The sequence below is a fragment of the Larimichthys crocea genome, chromosome III (assembly GCF_000972845.2).
Source record: "Larimichthys crocea isolate SSNF chromosome III, L_crocea_2.0, whole genome shotgun sequence".
In the NCBI taxonomy this organism is placed as follows: Eukaryota; Metazoa; Chordata; class Actinopteri; family Sciaenidae; genus Larimichthys; species Larimichthys crocea.
This window is the reverse complement of record NC_040013.1, coordinates 13654888-13671299: the sequence shown is the minus strand read 5'-3', so window position 1 is coordinate 13671299 and position 16412 is coordinate 13654888. Positions and strand designations below refer to the sequence as shown.

General features: G+C 38.8%; 1 protein-coding gene across 5 annotated transcripts in view; it reads left to right on the top strand.

The window, feature by feature from the left end:
- Positions 1-16412, top strand: part of LOC104940201 (collagen alpha-1(XIX) chain) — a 94450-nt gene that overhangs the window by 55432 nt on the left and 22606 nt on the right. For all 5 annotated transcript variants that reach the window (XM_019275630.2, XM_027278429.1, XM_027278428.1 and 2 more), the window contains 16 exons: positions 844-897; positions 972-1016; positions 2971-3003; positions 6093-6131; positions 6260-6304; positions 7033-7068; positions 7833-7877; positions 8425-8469; positions 8953-9006; positions 10500-10580; positions 12206-12247; positions 13800-13877; positions 14267-14302; positions 14508-14552; positions 14809-14862; positions 15560-15601. In XM_019275630.2, coding sequence (XP_019131175.2) covers positions 844-897; positions 972-1016; positions 2971-3003; positions 6093-6131; positions 6260-6304; positions 7033-7068; positions 7833-7877; positions 8425-8469; positions 8953-9006; positions 10500-10580; positions 12206-12247; positions 13800-13877; positions 14267-14302; positions 14508-14552; positions 14809-14862; positions 15560-15601 — 774 coding nt within the window. The remainder of the gene's footprint in view (positions 1-843; positions 898-971; positions 1017-2970; positions 3004-6092; positions 6132-6259; positions 6305-7032; positions 7069-7832; positions 7878-8424; positions 8470-8952; positions 9007-10499; positions 10581-12205; positions 12248-13799; positions 13878-14266; positions 14303-14507; positions 14553-14808; positions 14863-15559; positions 15602-16412) is intronic.

Sequence of the window (16412 nt, the reverse complement as noted above, 5' to 3'; positions counted from 1 at the left end):
AATACGCTGCAACCTTTCTCAGATGCCTCTCTGAGTTCTCAGATTGCTAAACAGATGCTCTATAATGTCTCAGCACAGAGTATCTGAAGCGTTCCCTACAAATCTTCACACATGTCACGCGAAACTACAATAATCTCTGATGAACAGCCACATTATTTTGTTGTTGTTGTTGCTCTCTGTTATGTGTGTTACTATTTGGAGAGGAAAAACACATCACAATGAGCTGTACTAAGAGTGTCAGGAGATGTGAGATGTGGGTTTCTGCTATTACAGATGCACTTGGTTAATGATTAGCCACACTGCTGCTGTGTAGCTAAAATAAATAAAAAAAATAAAAAATGAAACACTTGTAGTAAGACGTTGGGGAACGCACATAGTATAATTTATAATCTCCTGCATATATCTTTATAAAAATCTTAAGATCTCTGTCACAAATCTTTCTAATTATTCATTCACTGTGTGAATGTGTAATTGATCAAGGTGCACGTATAAACATACATAGTTTTACAATTTTGTTTACTTAGAGTATTCTCCACATAACAGACAGGAAGAAATCAGATTTTAAAAAATACTCCAAGGACAGCTCACAAGCAGTCATAAAGTGCCATCTGTTGGCAGACAGGGGAATGATTTTAACATGGAAATGTGGAAAAGTGCTGCAATGCAACAGGGGCTTCAGTTTTTCATTATCCTGCACGACTTACAACCCCATAGCCTCATAAAGCCACAAGGTGTTTTTTTTTTTAGTGTAGTCTATCTTTTCCTATAGTAATTAGTTTCATTCTCTGAGCTTTCTGTCTTTTCTGTCAATCACTGTCAGTGATCTGCTCTCTTCACATACAGGGTGAGTCTGGAGTCCCAGTGGAAAAAGGGGAGAAAGGAGAGAGAGGAGACCCTGTATGTATTTTCCTGCAGTGACATTTACAATGCTGTCGTGTTACAGAGTCATTAACAGAGGCCTCCTCCCACAGGGTCAGCCAGGTGCTGAGGGGACCAGCGGGATGAAAGGACAAAAAGTAAGTCACATCAATGTCAAACATCATACATGACGATTCCCTTTGTTTATGGTCCCTGAGACTCAGCCTGTGTGTGTATAGAGGGGATGTGGGGGCAGAGCAGAGGAAAACAGAGAAAGAGGTGGTGGAGGTAAGGTAGTTCAAGCGATATAATTGGTATGATACACCAGAATTCAGAGGCTAAACCTTCTGAGTTAGTTATCCTCCTCTTTCCTCTGAAGCTCCCTGCAGAAGGCACAGAGCCAAGGCTAGGGTTTTCAGTTATGCCCTTATGTCTTTTATTTAATTACCTCAGTTTGTTTATCTGCCACTTAGCAGTATACAGAATACTAATCAAAAAAATATGTATCAAGCTAAATTTTTAGGAATGTTTGATCATGTGTTAGGTCAAGAAATAATGTTTTATTGTTTATGTAGACAGTGCCACTTTGTTATCATTTCTAGTCAAACTCATTATCCTCATTTATTTAATCCAATCCAAGGTGCACATATCAACTCTGGGCAGTCTGGTTGAAATTTGTTTTCATTGAAAAGCCATGAATTCTGATAATTCTGTATTGTTCACAATTCATCCACAGCAAAAGACACAAGATAAGACACAAAATAACACACAAAAGAGAGAAATTTTGGGTTTCCTTTTAAGCCTAAAAGGGAACGCTCTGTGAGGCTCTACTTTGAGCACACTAACATGCTAATGATGACAATGCTCCAATGCTAAGCAGGTACAATAATATTAAATGATGACTCTAGATAAAAAGTCACTGCATCACCAAAGTGTTTACGATCAATCCTACATTGTTGTTCTAATTGTGGCACTACAGAAAAGGTTAGAGGATCACCATGACTGTGTGCGTATGTGTGTGCTGATCTATCTAGTAGATCTTGAGATATTTCACAGGTTAAGTGACCTTCTAGATGAAAAGTCAGGGGATCACCAATATTAGTAGGATCCATCCTCTGGGAACCACGATTGTCTGTATGAAATGTCATGGCAATTCATCAAACAGTGATGCATCCACATGGACTAAAGTGATGGACTGGCTGTCACTGCCATCCCTAGAGAAATGCAGCTAACAAGGTTAAAAACCTTAACCTGATGATGGTATGGTAACCAAAACTGTTCCCATAAATAACACAAGTATAAAGCATGGTACATTGGAGTTGAGCAGTGTGACTTTTTTAATTAACCCCATAAGCCCTTATGTTCTCAGGATGTAGGTATTCAACATGGTTGTCTATGATCATGTGTGTTTTGATTCAGATCCAGATGGGGATTAAAAACTTCTAAATCTTTTTTTTGTTTTTAAAATTAAAAATGTAGAGGATTGTCTAGGTTTGGTAAGGTACAGCATGCACTGTCAGAGTATTTTTATAGTAGTAGCAGATGTGCTGTGTGTTCTTGTTTTATTAAAAGCAAGAAAGTTAAAGCTTGTAAATTATAAATGGGAGAATAGAGGCTCCCGAATGCAATGCATCACAATTAAGAACCTTGTATGGTTCCCTGGAGTACCCAGTATGCCCATTACAAAGGGTTACACAGTAATGTATATACTGTATATACACAGGAGATAAGTACAGCAGCACTCTGCACGATGCACATGAAATGCACACCATCGCTGTATACTTTTTTAACAAGAATTCTTTAATGATTTCTTTCCTCTCATTTCATGGCTTTTCTCGCATCAATTGCATTAGACAATATTTTCTCTTAAGTGTCTCGACATCTTATTGCTTCCTTTATTGTTGTTTCAAAACCTATTGATATAGCTGTTCTAGGTCACCTGTGAAAACTTGCTTTTAAAAGTAGTTTGTCAAGTGCCTTTTTATGCTGTCTATTTTTTCTTTTCTTTTCTTTTCTTTTCTTTTCTTTTCTTTTCTTTCATTTCCTTTCCTTTCCTTTCCCTCTGTCAATCTGTGGTGATTGATATTATGTTTCTGTTTTCTGTATTTTCAGGGTGACGTTGGCCCCCCTGGTCCTCCTGGTCCTGTAAGTACAATATAGCAGTGAAAGCCCACAAAATACCATCCATGGCCAATAAGTATTAGATTTTGTCGATCTTGTTTTCACTAGGGACACCATGTTGGATGAGTAACAACATAAGAAATTATTAAAGCATCAATGCTCTGTTCTCTGGGACCCACTTGTAAGGGAAAATGTCAAACTTTTGTGCATCAATAAGCTTTTCACATTCTAATATGAAGAAGAGGGCCCAGGAAAAGGCAAGAGCAGTGCAGTGTTTACCTCACACCTCCAACATGCTGGCATGTCATCTTGTAACAAATGTCCAGTCAATTTCTGTGTATTCAGTGAATCAGGGTTGATAAAGGGCACAGAACATGTACAGCCTTTTCAAAGATGTTATGTAATAATCACGTTGGATTTCTTCGAAAAATTGCTCCCTTGTTTTTCAGGTGAAGTCACTTTACTATTATTCACAGCAGAGAAATATGCACAAAATATCTTAAAAGCTGTGTATCTAGTATCACATTAAAATTGCACTGACTATCAGGCACATTATGATGATGATGATGCCATAAATGCAAATAATAATTGGCTCTACCTACAAAAAGAATCTTTATAGTGTGAATTAATAGGGGCCATGCAGCAGATGACCGACTCATAATGTTCATAATTGTAAATTATAGAAAAAGGATGCTGGAAGACTCTAGTGCTACTTTTAGTTGAGAAGCAGATAAAATAGAGAAACTCTGATATCATTGTGGTTTACTGATGTGCGCTGAAGGTGACACAGAGTGGGTGTTGCTGGGATGATAGAACTCATTACTGTGACATTTTAATATCAAAAATGGACTCTAAAAGATCAGTGATAGATCAGTAGGGAGGCAGTACATACTCCAAAGATATGCTGCAGCTAAGAGAACCATTTTTTAAAGAGTAAAATAGAAATTAAAGTATAAAATGTGTCAATGAAAACATGGTGTTGGAGAACGTGTCACAAAGAGAGGGTCTGACATTTAGATGACTCTGTGTTAATGGGTTTTGTTCTAAATATCTGCAGCCTACTGAGTCTTTGTCTAACCAAAAAAAAAGTCTACTCCCTTAATACGAACAGATATCAATGTAGGTGATTTTAACTGGTGTTTAATTGAGGTCTTGCTTTGCAATTATTTTTGAATAGTTGTCTGTTTTCCCTAAACTTCATTTCAACTGGGAGAGGTAGATAAAGAAATGTTCTATCAAAGCTGAAATACTGAGTCTTGTTCATTGTTGTGTAGTGAGGAATGAGCCACACAGGATATAAGAGATGTATGCTATAGCACACAGCAGAGGGGAAAACATTAGTCATTTGATAAATGAGGCTGTTTGAATATTTAGTACCAGTCTCTGTCTGTGCTCTCTGCTTTCCTGTGGCAGATAATTTTGGCAGTTAAGCATTGATTTCCCTTACACAGCAGAAGCAAGGGTTCAGATCATTACCCTCCCTTCATAAACCTTCTTGTGCCTCTATTTATTAGTGACTGGGAGGAGCAATGCGCTTACAGGCATGCACGGCCATCACTTCCCCCACCGCCTTTAACGTGGCACAACAGTCTTTTCAGCTCTGAGACCGTCCTGTTTTTATTGCTGCCAGTATTGCTTTACAATAGAGTTTTATAACCTATTAAACTGAATCTGTTATTCCAAGTTATGTTGAGTAAAATCCGCAGCATTTCACTGCTTTTGTGAAATATTCTGGCAAAAAAAAAAATGTCTGATGTGGTCACTGACTGATGGAACTGAGACATTGTTCAGCATGAGGCAAGAAAATTGACAGCAGCTGCTACAGTGAGTGACTGCAGGTTGAAGGGTGACTGATTATGCAGACAGTCCACAGGGACAGTAGGGGATTCAATACCTTACTGAAGGTTACTTTGACCATGTTGCTAAAGGAGGCTCTTCATGTCAGGTTTATTTGTACTGTATAGCCCTTAATCACAGTAACACTCTCAAAGGGCTCACAGGCACATAGTCAGGAAACAAGGGCAAAAAATCAAGGGAGTAAACTAATGGCAAAGTGCCATGGGGGCACCAAAAGTCTCCCCACCTGGATATGACTTTCAATTCCAAGATTGCTTCAATTGTCTCTTGCTTCTTTTTTGATTATGCTAAAACCACCCTAGACTGAACTGGTTATAACTGCATACAAGGATGAAACATGTGGTTAACACAACACAAAGACCTTGAGGACATTAAGATGTAATGAGAATCTGATGATATTGCTTTGCTCGCTTTTTTATTCACAGGGCCTTAGACACTGGCCTCGCTTTAAAACCTTTTCTGCAGTTTACACCAACATTTCTACTGTGCATTTCATATCTAGATGGTAGATGTGCCTCTGCTATTAATATGTCTTCAGCACTGAAACGTTATGTTCTCAGCAGTCCGAGTGTCCCAATGTCTTGTACCACCAGTAACTGCACCATTTCACCATTATCTGGTGTGTGAGTGTTTTAAAGTTGTGGAAAAAGCAAAAAAATCTGAACACAACTTTCAGTTTATACATTTTTGGGTTAAACTGTGATTTCGATTGTCCTCAGTGTGACCACTTACGTTAGTTAGTCCTCAGTGTGTCGTGTATTTTTATTTTCTTTGATTTGATGTAAAATTAGAGCAAATAAGGAAATGAAGATCAAGTCACTTTGTAGAAACACTCCTAGCAATTGCTGATTTAAATTGGGATTTAATCTGGACTTTTCTCCAGCTATATTGGTTCGAGGACTAAGTGTGTCTTATCTTGTTTCTTTCCTTTCCCCTTTCATTTTATTTTATTCTGTTGTAGACGACTCTCCGCAGTGACCCTGTCACCCCATTTCTGAACTTGAAAACACAAAAGAAATAGAAAACTATCTAAGTAGTGTTTGATTCTTTTCTAATCTAATGTACTGTAGGTCCAGATTGGTACAGGAACAGGAGACTTAGGTTGGGCAAATACTCTTTGTATGTAAGAGATGGTGTTATTTCTGTATAAAAACAATCAACATTCCATCAGAGTTTTCATCTGATTTTTATTTACTCTAATTGCGGGTTTAGTGGAGACTCTTCAGAGAACACTGTGTCTTTTTTATTGCTTCTAGGTGATGACAGCTCACGGATTAAGACAGCTCTCTGGAACTGTAAGCAGCTGTTGTATCATAGCACGTGAAGTGTTTATGTATGACTTTTTCTGTTGGTGCCCTTCAACTTGTACAGAAGGTACACTCCAGTCCGATTTTGAAGTGCTCTGTTTTCTCTTGTGTTTGAGGAGGAAATGAAGGAGAAGACCCAAAAGGGAGAAAAGGGAGATCAGGTAACTATTTCCTTCATCATTATTTCTCACTAAAGATAATTTAACCAAAGGAACCTTGTATTCACATCCAACAACTGAAACCACAACTTGAACATTTATTCCATTGCTTATATAACATCAACAAAAGCTGCGCTGACATTTGATTTCAGTGAGAACAATTGAACATCACCTGCTGTTCAGAGTACGACATCTTCTTTGTGCTCTGCAGAGTTGGATCACAGAATACACTGGTGTACAATTATTGTTTGGACCTCAAAACAACAGATGTGTGAGGCAAGCAGATTACAAAGGCCACTGAAGCAGCTATTGACCAAACGTCAAATGAATGTCAGCTAAATGAAAAAGAAATTACACAAACAGAGATACGACTCCACGAAAGAAAGACTTACTGAATAATGGCAGGCGTCAAAAACAAATATTCAGTATATGGCCACGATAGGTTTAAGCGTAACGGAGGCAAAAAATGTTACGTATGGTATCTCCGAGGTAAAATGTTTTGAAAAAGTTTCTGCTTTGATTATATTCACATTCTCAGAACAAAGAAGCAAACTTGGCAAAGGAAAAACTCTATGTTCTTAACCTTCCCACAAAATGAAAGCTAACTTCATGAAGGTCCTTGAGGAAGTTTTAAACCTTACCGCAGTCAGCAAGAGGAATTGCTTACCTGACTGTTTTCTTTCTGGACGTCTTGAGAAATGATGGTTGTCTATCTTCTTGACTTTTTACAGGGGGAGAGAGGAGCTCAAGGACCGCAAGGCTTCAAGGTAGCTTGTAACTTAAGACTTAGCACTTGCACAAAAACTTGAGCATCGATATCCCCTGCCAACAAAACAGGTTCATTGTCCATTGAGTACCACCTGGTGTAACCCTGCACAGTATCTGTGCAACAGCCATTTTTATTGTTGAAAATAAAACAAAAAATTTCTTTGACATACAATAAGTCCCGAACCGGACAACAGACCTGCAACTTGCCAGAGATCATTGTAGATATCCATTTTGGTGTTTTTGAGCTGTTGTAACAGGGCCTAAAATTTCACTGCACTGAAGTACTTCCTTTTCAGAAAGGACTGAAGTGGACCTTCACTCCTTTTTGTTGGCAGGAGGTAGAGCAGGTCGTCCACTAATCAGAGAATCTGCGGTTCGATCCCTGGCTCCTCCCCTCTGCATGTCAAAGTGCCCTTGAGCAAGATATTGAACCCCGAACTGTGCCATTGGTGTGTGGATGCATATGAATGGTTAACTCCGAAAACCGATCAGCAGTTGGCATCTTCCATGGCATCAGTGTATGAATGTGTGTGCATGGGTGAATGAAATATGTAGTCTAAAGGCACTTTGAGTTGCAACACTGTATCTTGAACTAAAAAAGAAATCAGATACATACTAGATTAAATATATGTATACTTTCTCTCAGTATTTTGTATTCTAGATTTATTTTGACAAAGAAAATCTAATTAAAACTATGTTCTTTTAAAAAAAAAAATCTTCCTCTCCCCTACCTTTTACTCATCCCTTTTGGGGATATTAACAGGGAAACATAGGGCCACCAGGACTAAAGGGAGATCAAGGACCAGGGGTGAGTCTTGTATTGTGTCTGTGGTACCTTTTGTAGTATTTTAAACCTGCTGAATATTGATAAAAGGTCTGTTGATTGACCCACATTATACTCCTGTGAGTGTGACAAAGGCTACTCAGGTTTACGTTATTTTTCATTAATAGAATCTCATTAACAATATTTTAGATCATATGGTGTTGTACATAAACAGCCAGGATACTGGTGCTTGTGTACTCCTTTTCTCAGCTGTTATCATTTGACTGTGCAGTTTCCGTGGTAATACTGTATGTGGATTGTTGAATTCAGCCTTGTATGCGAGAATAATAATGAGGCAAAAGTGGGAATGTATATGAACAGCTGACCTAGAATAACCGTATAACGATTGTATAGCGGTACCAATTGTCATGAAATTAACTATGGTTTATTAAAAAGACAGCAGGAGCAGCTATTAAACAACACTGTTATCTAAAAAACTCTGGGCTATAACATTTGAAAGTCCAGACAATTCTGTGAACAAGCAATGGGAGAAAATAGCCTAAAGTATTGGGTTTTCTTTGTGTTTTGCCAGGGGAAGCAAGGCCTGCCTGGACTCCCAGGACTCCCAGGCGAGCCAGTAAGTATATTGGCACTAGACACTAGCACTTCATGTCAAGCCTTTCTTTTCTCATTGCTTTTTTTTTCTATCACCTTGCCATATCCTCTTCTATCTAATTCATTCTGCCAAAATGAAAGAGAGATATAAACAGAAAGATGTCAACAGGCAGAGACAGAGAGGAAGTAGGAAGAAAAGTCCAGAATTTTTACACAGACGATCAGTAATCAAATTTAAGAATTAATTAGTGGAAAGAGGCAAATCTAAGCGCTTTATGCCAGGAATGGAGGCATAGGCCCAATCTGTTCTCCACACCTGCTTCGGTAATGAGCATCTGTCTTTACTCAAAAGCAGGGAGGGAAAAGAGGCATTTCATAAATCCTGGCTAAGGGAAATTATGTTGGAACACGGCAGCCCGCTGAAGCAGTGAGGAGGAGGAGATAAATGTGCGTGAGGAGATGAAGGCCCGGTGATAGATGTGTCTCTTTTCACCACTATTTACAGGGTTCGCCAGGGGAGGGAGGGGTTCCAGGGAGAGATGGCCTGAAAGGAGAAAAGGTAGGTAAACTTCAAATCAAGTTCTCACCTCAAAGAAAAAAATAAAGCTATGATGTTTTATCACAGGTTGAACATGCTAGACAACTTGTGAAGACACCTTTCAGATTACTCGCCCTGCATTCCATCTTCAATCATGCTGTGACTTTGTGTTTGTTCCTTTGATGCCTCTGACTACTCTGTTTTTTGTACATTTTTCTTGCAGTAGGACCAGCAAATACTGTGTTGAAAGTTAAAGAAAAGTGCACAGTTGACATGCATGATAGTGTTTGTCACTCGTCAAAATAAATGAAGCTGTGCTCAAGATTCCCCTCCCACTGGAGTCACACTGTTACACTCCAGGGCAGAAAAATGCTTAAGCCTCCTACATCCATTCCCATTTTTAAATCTCCTCTGTCATCTTTGTTATACTGATGCAAGAGGCAGTTCTGGTTGTACATTTGTGTGGCAGTGTATGAATAAATACATGTGAAAAAACAAGCAACGTCTGCATGCTTAATATGCAGCTGGAACCAGGAGACAATTAGCTCAGTTTTAGATACACCAAGTCCAGACTAGCTCTGTGGATATATAAAATACATCTGCCTAACAGCACCTCTAAAGCTGAATAACTAATTCATTCAATTTTGTTTGTTTGATTCATAAAGAAACTGAAATGTTAAAAAAAATAAGTTGCTGTTTTATGGTGTTTTATATGCCAGATTGCTAATGCTAAGGTCAGCAAGCTAACATACTCCGAGTGACAATGCTAATATGCTGATTTTATAGGTAATATTTAAAACCATGTCTACCATAGTTAGTTTAGTGTGTCAAGGACAAAGTAGGTGAGGCTGATTGGAGCTTTGCATGTGTTTAGTCATTAACTAGAGAAGTGGGCAAATTTAAATTTGGTCCTTCTAGAGTACAAATCATTCTCAGGGGACAATAAATGTGTGTACATAAATGTGGCATGTCATACAATTAGCATAGTGCTACATTTGTTTTTACACATTTGCTGGGGGATGAATCAAAATTAAGCAAATTTTGCTCTTTTTTTTGCCTTTATTGATAGCACAGCTGAAGATGAGAGATGGGGAATGGCATGCGGGAAAGGGACACACAGGTCGGGACTCGAGCCTGGGCCCCTGCGGCGACCCTTCGCATGTGGGGCGTCCGCTCTACCGACTGAGCGAAACGCTGCCTCAAAATTTTGCTCTTTTGCTAGAACATTGAAAACATTTCAATGATACTTTATCCCTGACAAGAGTCACCAAATATATCTGAGGCAAGAAACCAAAGGCAGAGGCTCCTGTTTCTGCCTTGTGGACAGCACTTCACCTTCAACAAAAAATAATAATGTTTATACATATTGATGTGCAAAATGGCCCAGACTCTTCTTTGTTCACATCCCTGTGTATAATACAGCAGATCCTTTCCATTGTTGAGATGACAAAGCCTGTCTGACATTTTGCATTTTCCATTCAGTATCTGAATACTGTCTGTCTTTGTGTCTGTAGGGGGACTCTGGTGGAGTGATGGGCTTACCAGGACCTCCAGGTCCTAAGGGTGAGCCTGGTGAGCCTGGAGGTGGATATATGGTGGGTACCATATTAAGTTTATACAGTTACCTTCATCTGACCTTCTTTGCTTCAGGACACAAAAGCAGAAACTCTTAGTGTAGAACAGGAACAAAAACAGAGGGAAATTCAAGTTCATAAAACAGATCATCTGCAAACAGCTGTAACAGCAGCAGATATGTTAAAGGAAACTAGCTCCCCCAGCTGTGTAGCTGCCATGACATTATGGAGATGCAATGCCAATAAGTAATCCACCATTGGATAACCCCAGCACTGTGTAATGACCTATCCTCCCATTTTGGAGCTTATAGCTGTTGAAGCACTCTCTTTTATGGACATGGCTTTGCATATAGAAATCTTCATTACAGCCTCACCAAAAAGGCGGTGCATGTGCAGCCAAGGCCTCAGTCTTGGTTGAGGACACTTGTATTCCTCAATCACTGGCAAGTGCTCTACGGCTTTAAACAATCATGTTTGTTTGTGTGCGGGAAAGCTGAACTGAACATTAAGTCCGACAGCAGGCCTACTCATCAAGCAAGTGGTACTATGTTCAGTTGAGCAGAGTAATAAGGGAAAGATTGCGTTCAGGCAGAAGTATTTAAACCTCTTTAATGTACTCCAGTGCTGTGAAAATTGGAACGTGATTGAAAAAGAGGGCTGTGTGTGTGTGTGTCAATGATAGATGTTTACAACAGGCCAATGACAAGTTGTTACACAGCTGAAAAGCTAAACAAAGAGAGATGTCTATTGTAGAAGACGTTTTTTTGCATAGATCCTGAAGGTCTTTTATGAATGCCATTTCTGTCTGGAGGCATTGGAGGAAAATGGAATCTAAACATTTTATTCTCTTTGTTATGTAAGACAAAGAAAAGAAAGGAAGAAAAGCAATAAACAGAACTCAGTGCTGGTCTGAGCAACTTTAATGAGTCAGCCTGCTCAAGTAGTTAATGTCACTTTATTGATTTTGCCTTTAAATGAATAATGAGCAATTTACTCTTCGTTTCTTTTGACTTTTATTATTTGCATAGATTTGCAGTCTCCCTCTACTCTAAAGCACTGATTTAAAAGTTTTGTTTCAGTAGCGTGCTGATGCATAATCCCTAATGTAACTTTTTTTGTTTTTCAAAAAGAAAATGCAGGCATAGGATCATAAAGTTCAGTTCTTCCCAAACTTTTCTCTGTTTTATGCTTGATTGAATTGGTACATTTCACCCTAAAACTGTAGAATTGCTGTGTTAGTTTAAATACAACTTCTGCCCAGCTAATTTACATTGTGCAATGTAGGACTTGTAACACTAATACATGCTGACCACAGAAATCAATGCCTCATCTGAACTGTACAGTAAATAATGCTTACAGTAGCCTCTATTCCAATCAAGGTTTTTCTCTGTTGTATGGCATTATCAGTCTGCCTCTGCCAGTACATAGAAACTATTAAAAATGTTGTAAACAGTATTGAACATGAGCACATAATGCAATGCTGTGTTCAGACTGTTTGCACTGTTGAGTATAGCTCGTATAGATATTCCTGTTAAAGTTCCAGCACTATGTTCTAGTGCTTGAGCTGCACCTTTGGTTTCAAAGTGAATTGCTGATAAATGCACAGTGAATCCCCACCATGATGTCTTCCTGCTGTTGTTTTACAGGGCGATGGGTTGTCTCTAACCAGAGGGTCTCGTGGGCCCAAGGTAGGAAGCACTGTGGAGGTGGAGCATCACCAACACAACCATCTATGTTAACCTGCAAATAGATTTTTATTATGATATTTATGGCAACTATGTATGTTTAACCTTGAAGACCCAGTGTGTAGGATTTAGTGGCATCTACAGCATAACAACTGACTTATACTGCTCGCCTCCCAAGCGTGTAGGAGAATGTACATTGGGTGCGAAACTCTACTTGATGCCCTATCTAGAGCCAGCACTTGGTTTGTCCATTGTGGGTTACTGTGGAAATTATTGTTGTGCATTTGAGATGACTAAAAAAACATTCTTAAATTCTTATTTTTAGGTCATCACATAAGAATTGTTAAAAACCCCACAGACCAGTGCTGCCATGTTGCTCGCTAGATTTAGCTAGATTTTGTTCCACCATCTCAGCGACTATATTTATATAAAGTGAATAAAGTTAGATTTAGCAACTCACGAAAAAAGGTGAGAAATATTCAAATATTATATTGTAATTTATTCCCATGCTTGCTGTACAACTCTTGTGCAAACAGCATCCAGTCTGTCCCTCTCCTTTTGCGCCATGCTAACAGGCAGCAGTAGATGTGGAGTGTGGGACAGCAGGTTTGAGTAGAGACACTTTCTTTCCCTTCTGATTATGTGGATTAGGGTATTCCAATAGCTCGTAAATATGCGAATGGTTCGTTTCATGTTGCAAATATTTAAATAACTTGTTTGATCTTCTTCCTCCCTTTGTAGATTTAAAAAAAATAATGTTTTTATTCAAATATGTTCCCGTATTGAATTTGTGATTATTCGGCTCAAGATTTCTCTATCTACCTTTTTATATGACTTGAAGTGATCCCCTCCCTCAGTGCAAGTGACTACAAAGCTTTATGCAAATGAATGCATTATGGCCTCATCAATATGGAAATCGCCATATGATGTAATCTGGTGACTTTTAGTGACTTTTGTTGCTAGCTGCTTTAATTGGAAAACAGTTGGCAACACATTCACACCCCTGTCAGATGAACTCAAGCACTCCATGAACACCACCCACAATGTGTTCATTTAAATTGATTTTGAATTAGATGTTATTTACTGCTAATATTTAAGAGTGGATATTGTTAACCTACAATAATAATTTACTACAATTGGCCATATACCATAAATAGTTGTTAGAATTAAGTATTTCAACCGTTTATCCATTACTTTTAGATATATATTTCAACCATATATCCATTACGTACACCTTCTGATGATATCGTGCTGAGTTTGGGAGCAGGTTCGTAAAATAATGCACTAAAGATGCCTCAGTTCAAAGGTGTTGTCATCGAAAGAAATAATGGCACGTTGAATACACATGTATGAGTTTAAATGAGAGAGATAATGAACATGTGCATGCCACTAGCCTTGAACATAGTTGTGTTTCCTACCCTTGAAGCTACTAAAGGCGGAACATAAAGGGAAAACGAGTTCAGGCAGAGTCTGAATAATGATCATGCAGCTCTCTATGACGTCTGGATTCTCAAACACTGAAGCCCCACTGACTGTTCCCTTGTCTTTTTGTCAGGGAGAGAGAGGTGTCCCAGGATTGCCTGGAGACCATGGTGAAAAAGGTGAACCTGGAGAGAGTATCATGGGCCCGCCTGTGAGTATGATGTTGTATTGATTGGTCTATATCTCCCACATTCATTATTTCAAACCGTGATACCTTCAGATTCTTGGCTTTAGGTATTGAAAGAAATAGATCCTCTTTGAATATGACGATCAGTGTTCATTAAGTACACTCTCAGATGAAAACCCTGGTCATTACTGTGAGACTCTGGCGTATTGCACTCTGCCTTCATCATATATGCTCTGAACTGATAGTTTGAACCTCACAGATTTGATTGCGAGTGAGTGTGCTTTCATTTTTGAAATACAAGATTGTTGGAGACAGAGAATCAATAGAGCAAAAGGTGTCTAACACAATTCCTTTATTGGATCCTGGGTGCTAGAGGGCAGATGGTGTTAACAAGATGTGTGATGTGTTCTTAGGGCCCCATGGGACCTGCAGGAAAGCCAGGAATTGAGGTTTGTGGAAAATTCTCTGAGTCCACAACACACAAACAGGATGTTGAAGTTTATTTTTCACTGATTTTTACCTTACGGATGCTGTGGCCAGCAGTATTGCAATTATTTTACAATAACAGTCTCCATGTGTGTCAGATGTTAGCTGGTTGTATAAGACATGATTGTCAAAATCATCAACATTATAGAGGGTCTGTGTGTTTTTCAGGGCCCTCGTGGACCCCTAGGTCCTCCTGGAGCTCAGGGAAGAGAGGTGAGTTTGAGATGAGTCTGTCCTTCCACATATATTCACTGCCTCACACATCTGCAGATAAAAGATGACTGGAAGCATGAAATAATGTCAGCTACCTACTGTGGATGAACAAGTACGATGTATCACAGCTCCTGGACACAAATCCCCACCAACAGAGATGGGTGTAAAAGCGGGAGGAGTTACAGTAAATCCTTGCGTGTCTGCTTGCTGTCATAGCCAGAAGGATTTTTAACTCTTTTCTTTGTCTCAATTAAAGGGCTCCCCTGGTAGACCAGGCCTCCCAGGTCCTGCTGGACCCCCAGGTGAACCAGTAAGTAAGAAGCACTGAAAACTTCTGAGCGCACCTCAATTTCAAAGTCACTTTTCAGAGTGTAGCTCCAGTTTTTGGATAATTAGCAGTTAGTCCTGCTGTTCACTAACCAACATCACTTTCAAGAAACGTTTTTACAACAAATTGGCAGCACCCTGTTGTCAGAACATGTTTTCATGTCTTTCTTGTCTTTTCATGTGTTTCAAGTAACCAACATTTACAGTAGTTCTGATAGCTGTAGGGTAGCGCCAATGCTGCTGCTTCATCAAAGTAAAAGATTTTAGATAAAGATTTAAATTTAAATACATATATATATTCATGTGTTGTAAAGACTCAGGAAACACATCTATTGTCCACTGTATGTTAAATACATGGGCTGCAATTCAAAATGTTTTCTCCAAACTCCAAAGAACGTCAATATTTTGAAGATGTGAGCATTCTGTCTTAGAGCTACAAAGTTATTAAACCATTTCTTTAAACTGAAAATGAAACACTAAATTGAAATTTCTTAAAAAATGTTTGGGGTGAAACCACAGTCCTTAAAGGCATATAAGATGGTCTTCTAAATTGATGTTTTGAGCAATTTACAAGATGCAGTTGCAGCAAACAAACAATGGCAGAACGTTTCCGCAACATGAAAGATTTGTTAGACTGCGGCGGTGTTTCATGGATTTTCTTTCTTCTGTTTTTTTGACAGACTGCCCTGCCAATCGTTGGAGACATGGGTGCTTTACTTAAGGTATTATACTTTCAAAGTTACTGTTTACTGTAGTTTTTCCACAAACAATAACATGCAAGGGGTCGTCCAGGTTATGTTCTAAAATTATCACAACCTGTTCCTTCAAAAGGGTACTATAGTATCAATGTATGGATGCTATCAGTTTAGAGAGATAGTAAAAGCCCTCGAGTGCCTCCATCAGGATGACTGTAAGAAATGTCTGTTCAAAAGACATTCAAATAGTCTCCTGAGAAACACAGGCTTACTCATTCACCACAGGTGCACAGTTAAGCCGCACTGTATGACGACATGTTTAACAAAGCCTTTAGGGAAAGATAATGAAACATAGAAATATCACATCAGTGCTGTTCAGTGCAACACTTTGATAGAGAGATTACAGTATCAGAAACTAATCAATAAACTCTTTAAATATATCATATTAGTTTATTTCACAGCAGTCATGAGGCACATGTGAAATGGCTTTCAGGTTTTGGTAATTGTAAATTGTTGTAAATAACAATTTATTCCTCTTTGCTGATGCACACAAACATACATTGTTTAGGGGATGACTTTCCTAATTTATACGTAATACTGCACAAATCAGTCGTAAGTTTTTCCTTACTCGAACCGAGGGTCTAAGGACAGAGGGTGTCACTCCCTGTACAGATTGTAAAGCCCTATGAGGAAAATGTACTTTGAGACTTTAGGCTATACGAATAAAATTTGATTTGATTTGATTTGATCTAATGTGGCAGCAAAATGTAAAAATGCTAAATAATCTGTGTTCTGTTATAAATCTGACTGTAACACCATAACTGTCTGTCTGTCCAAA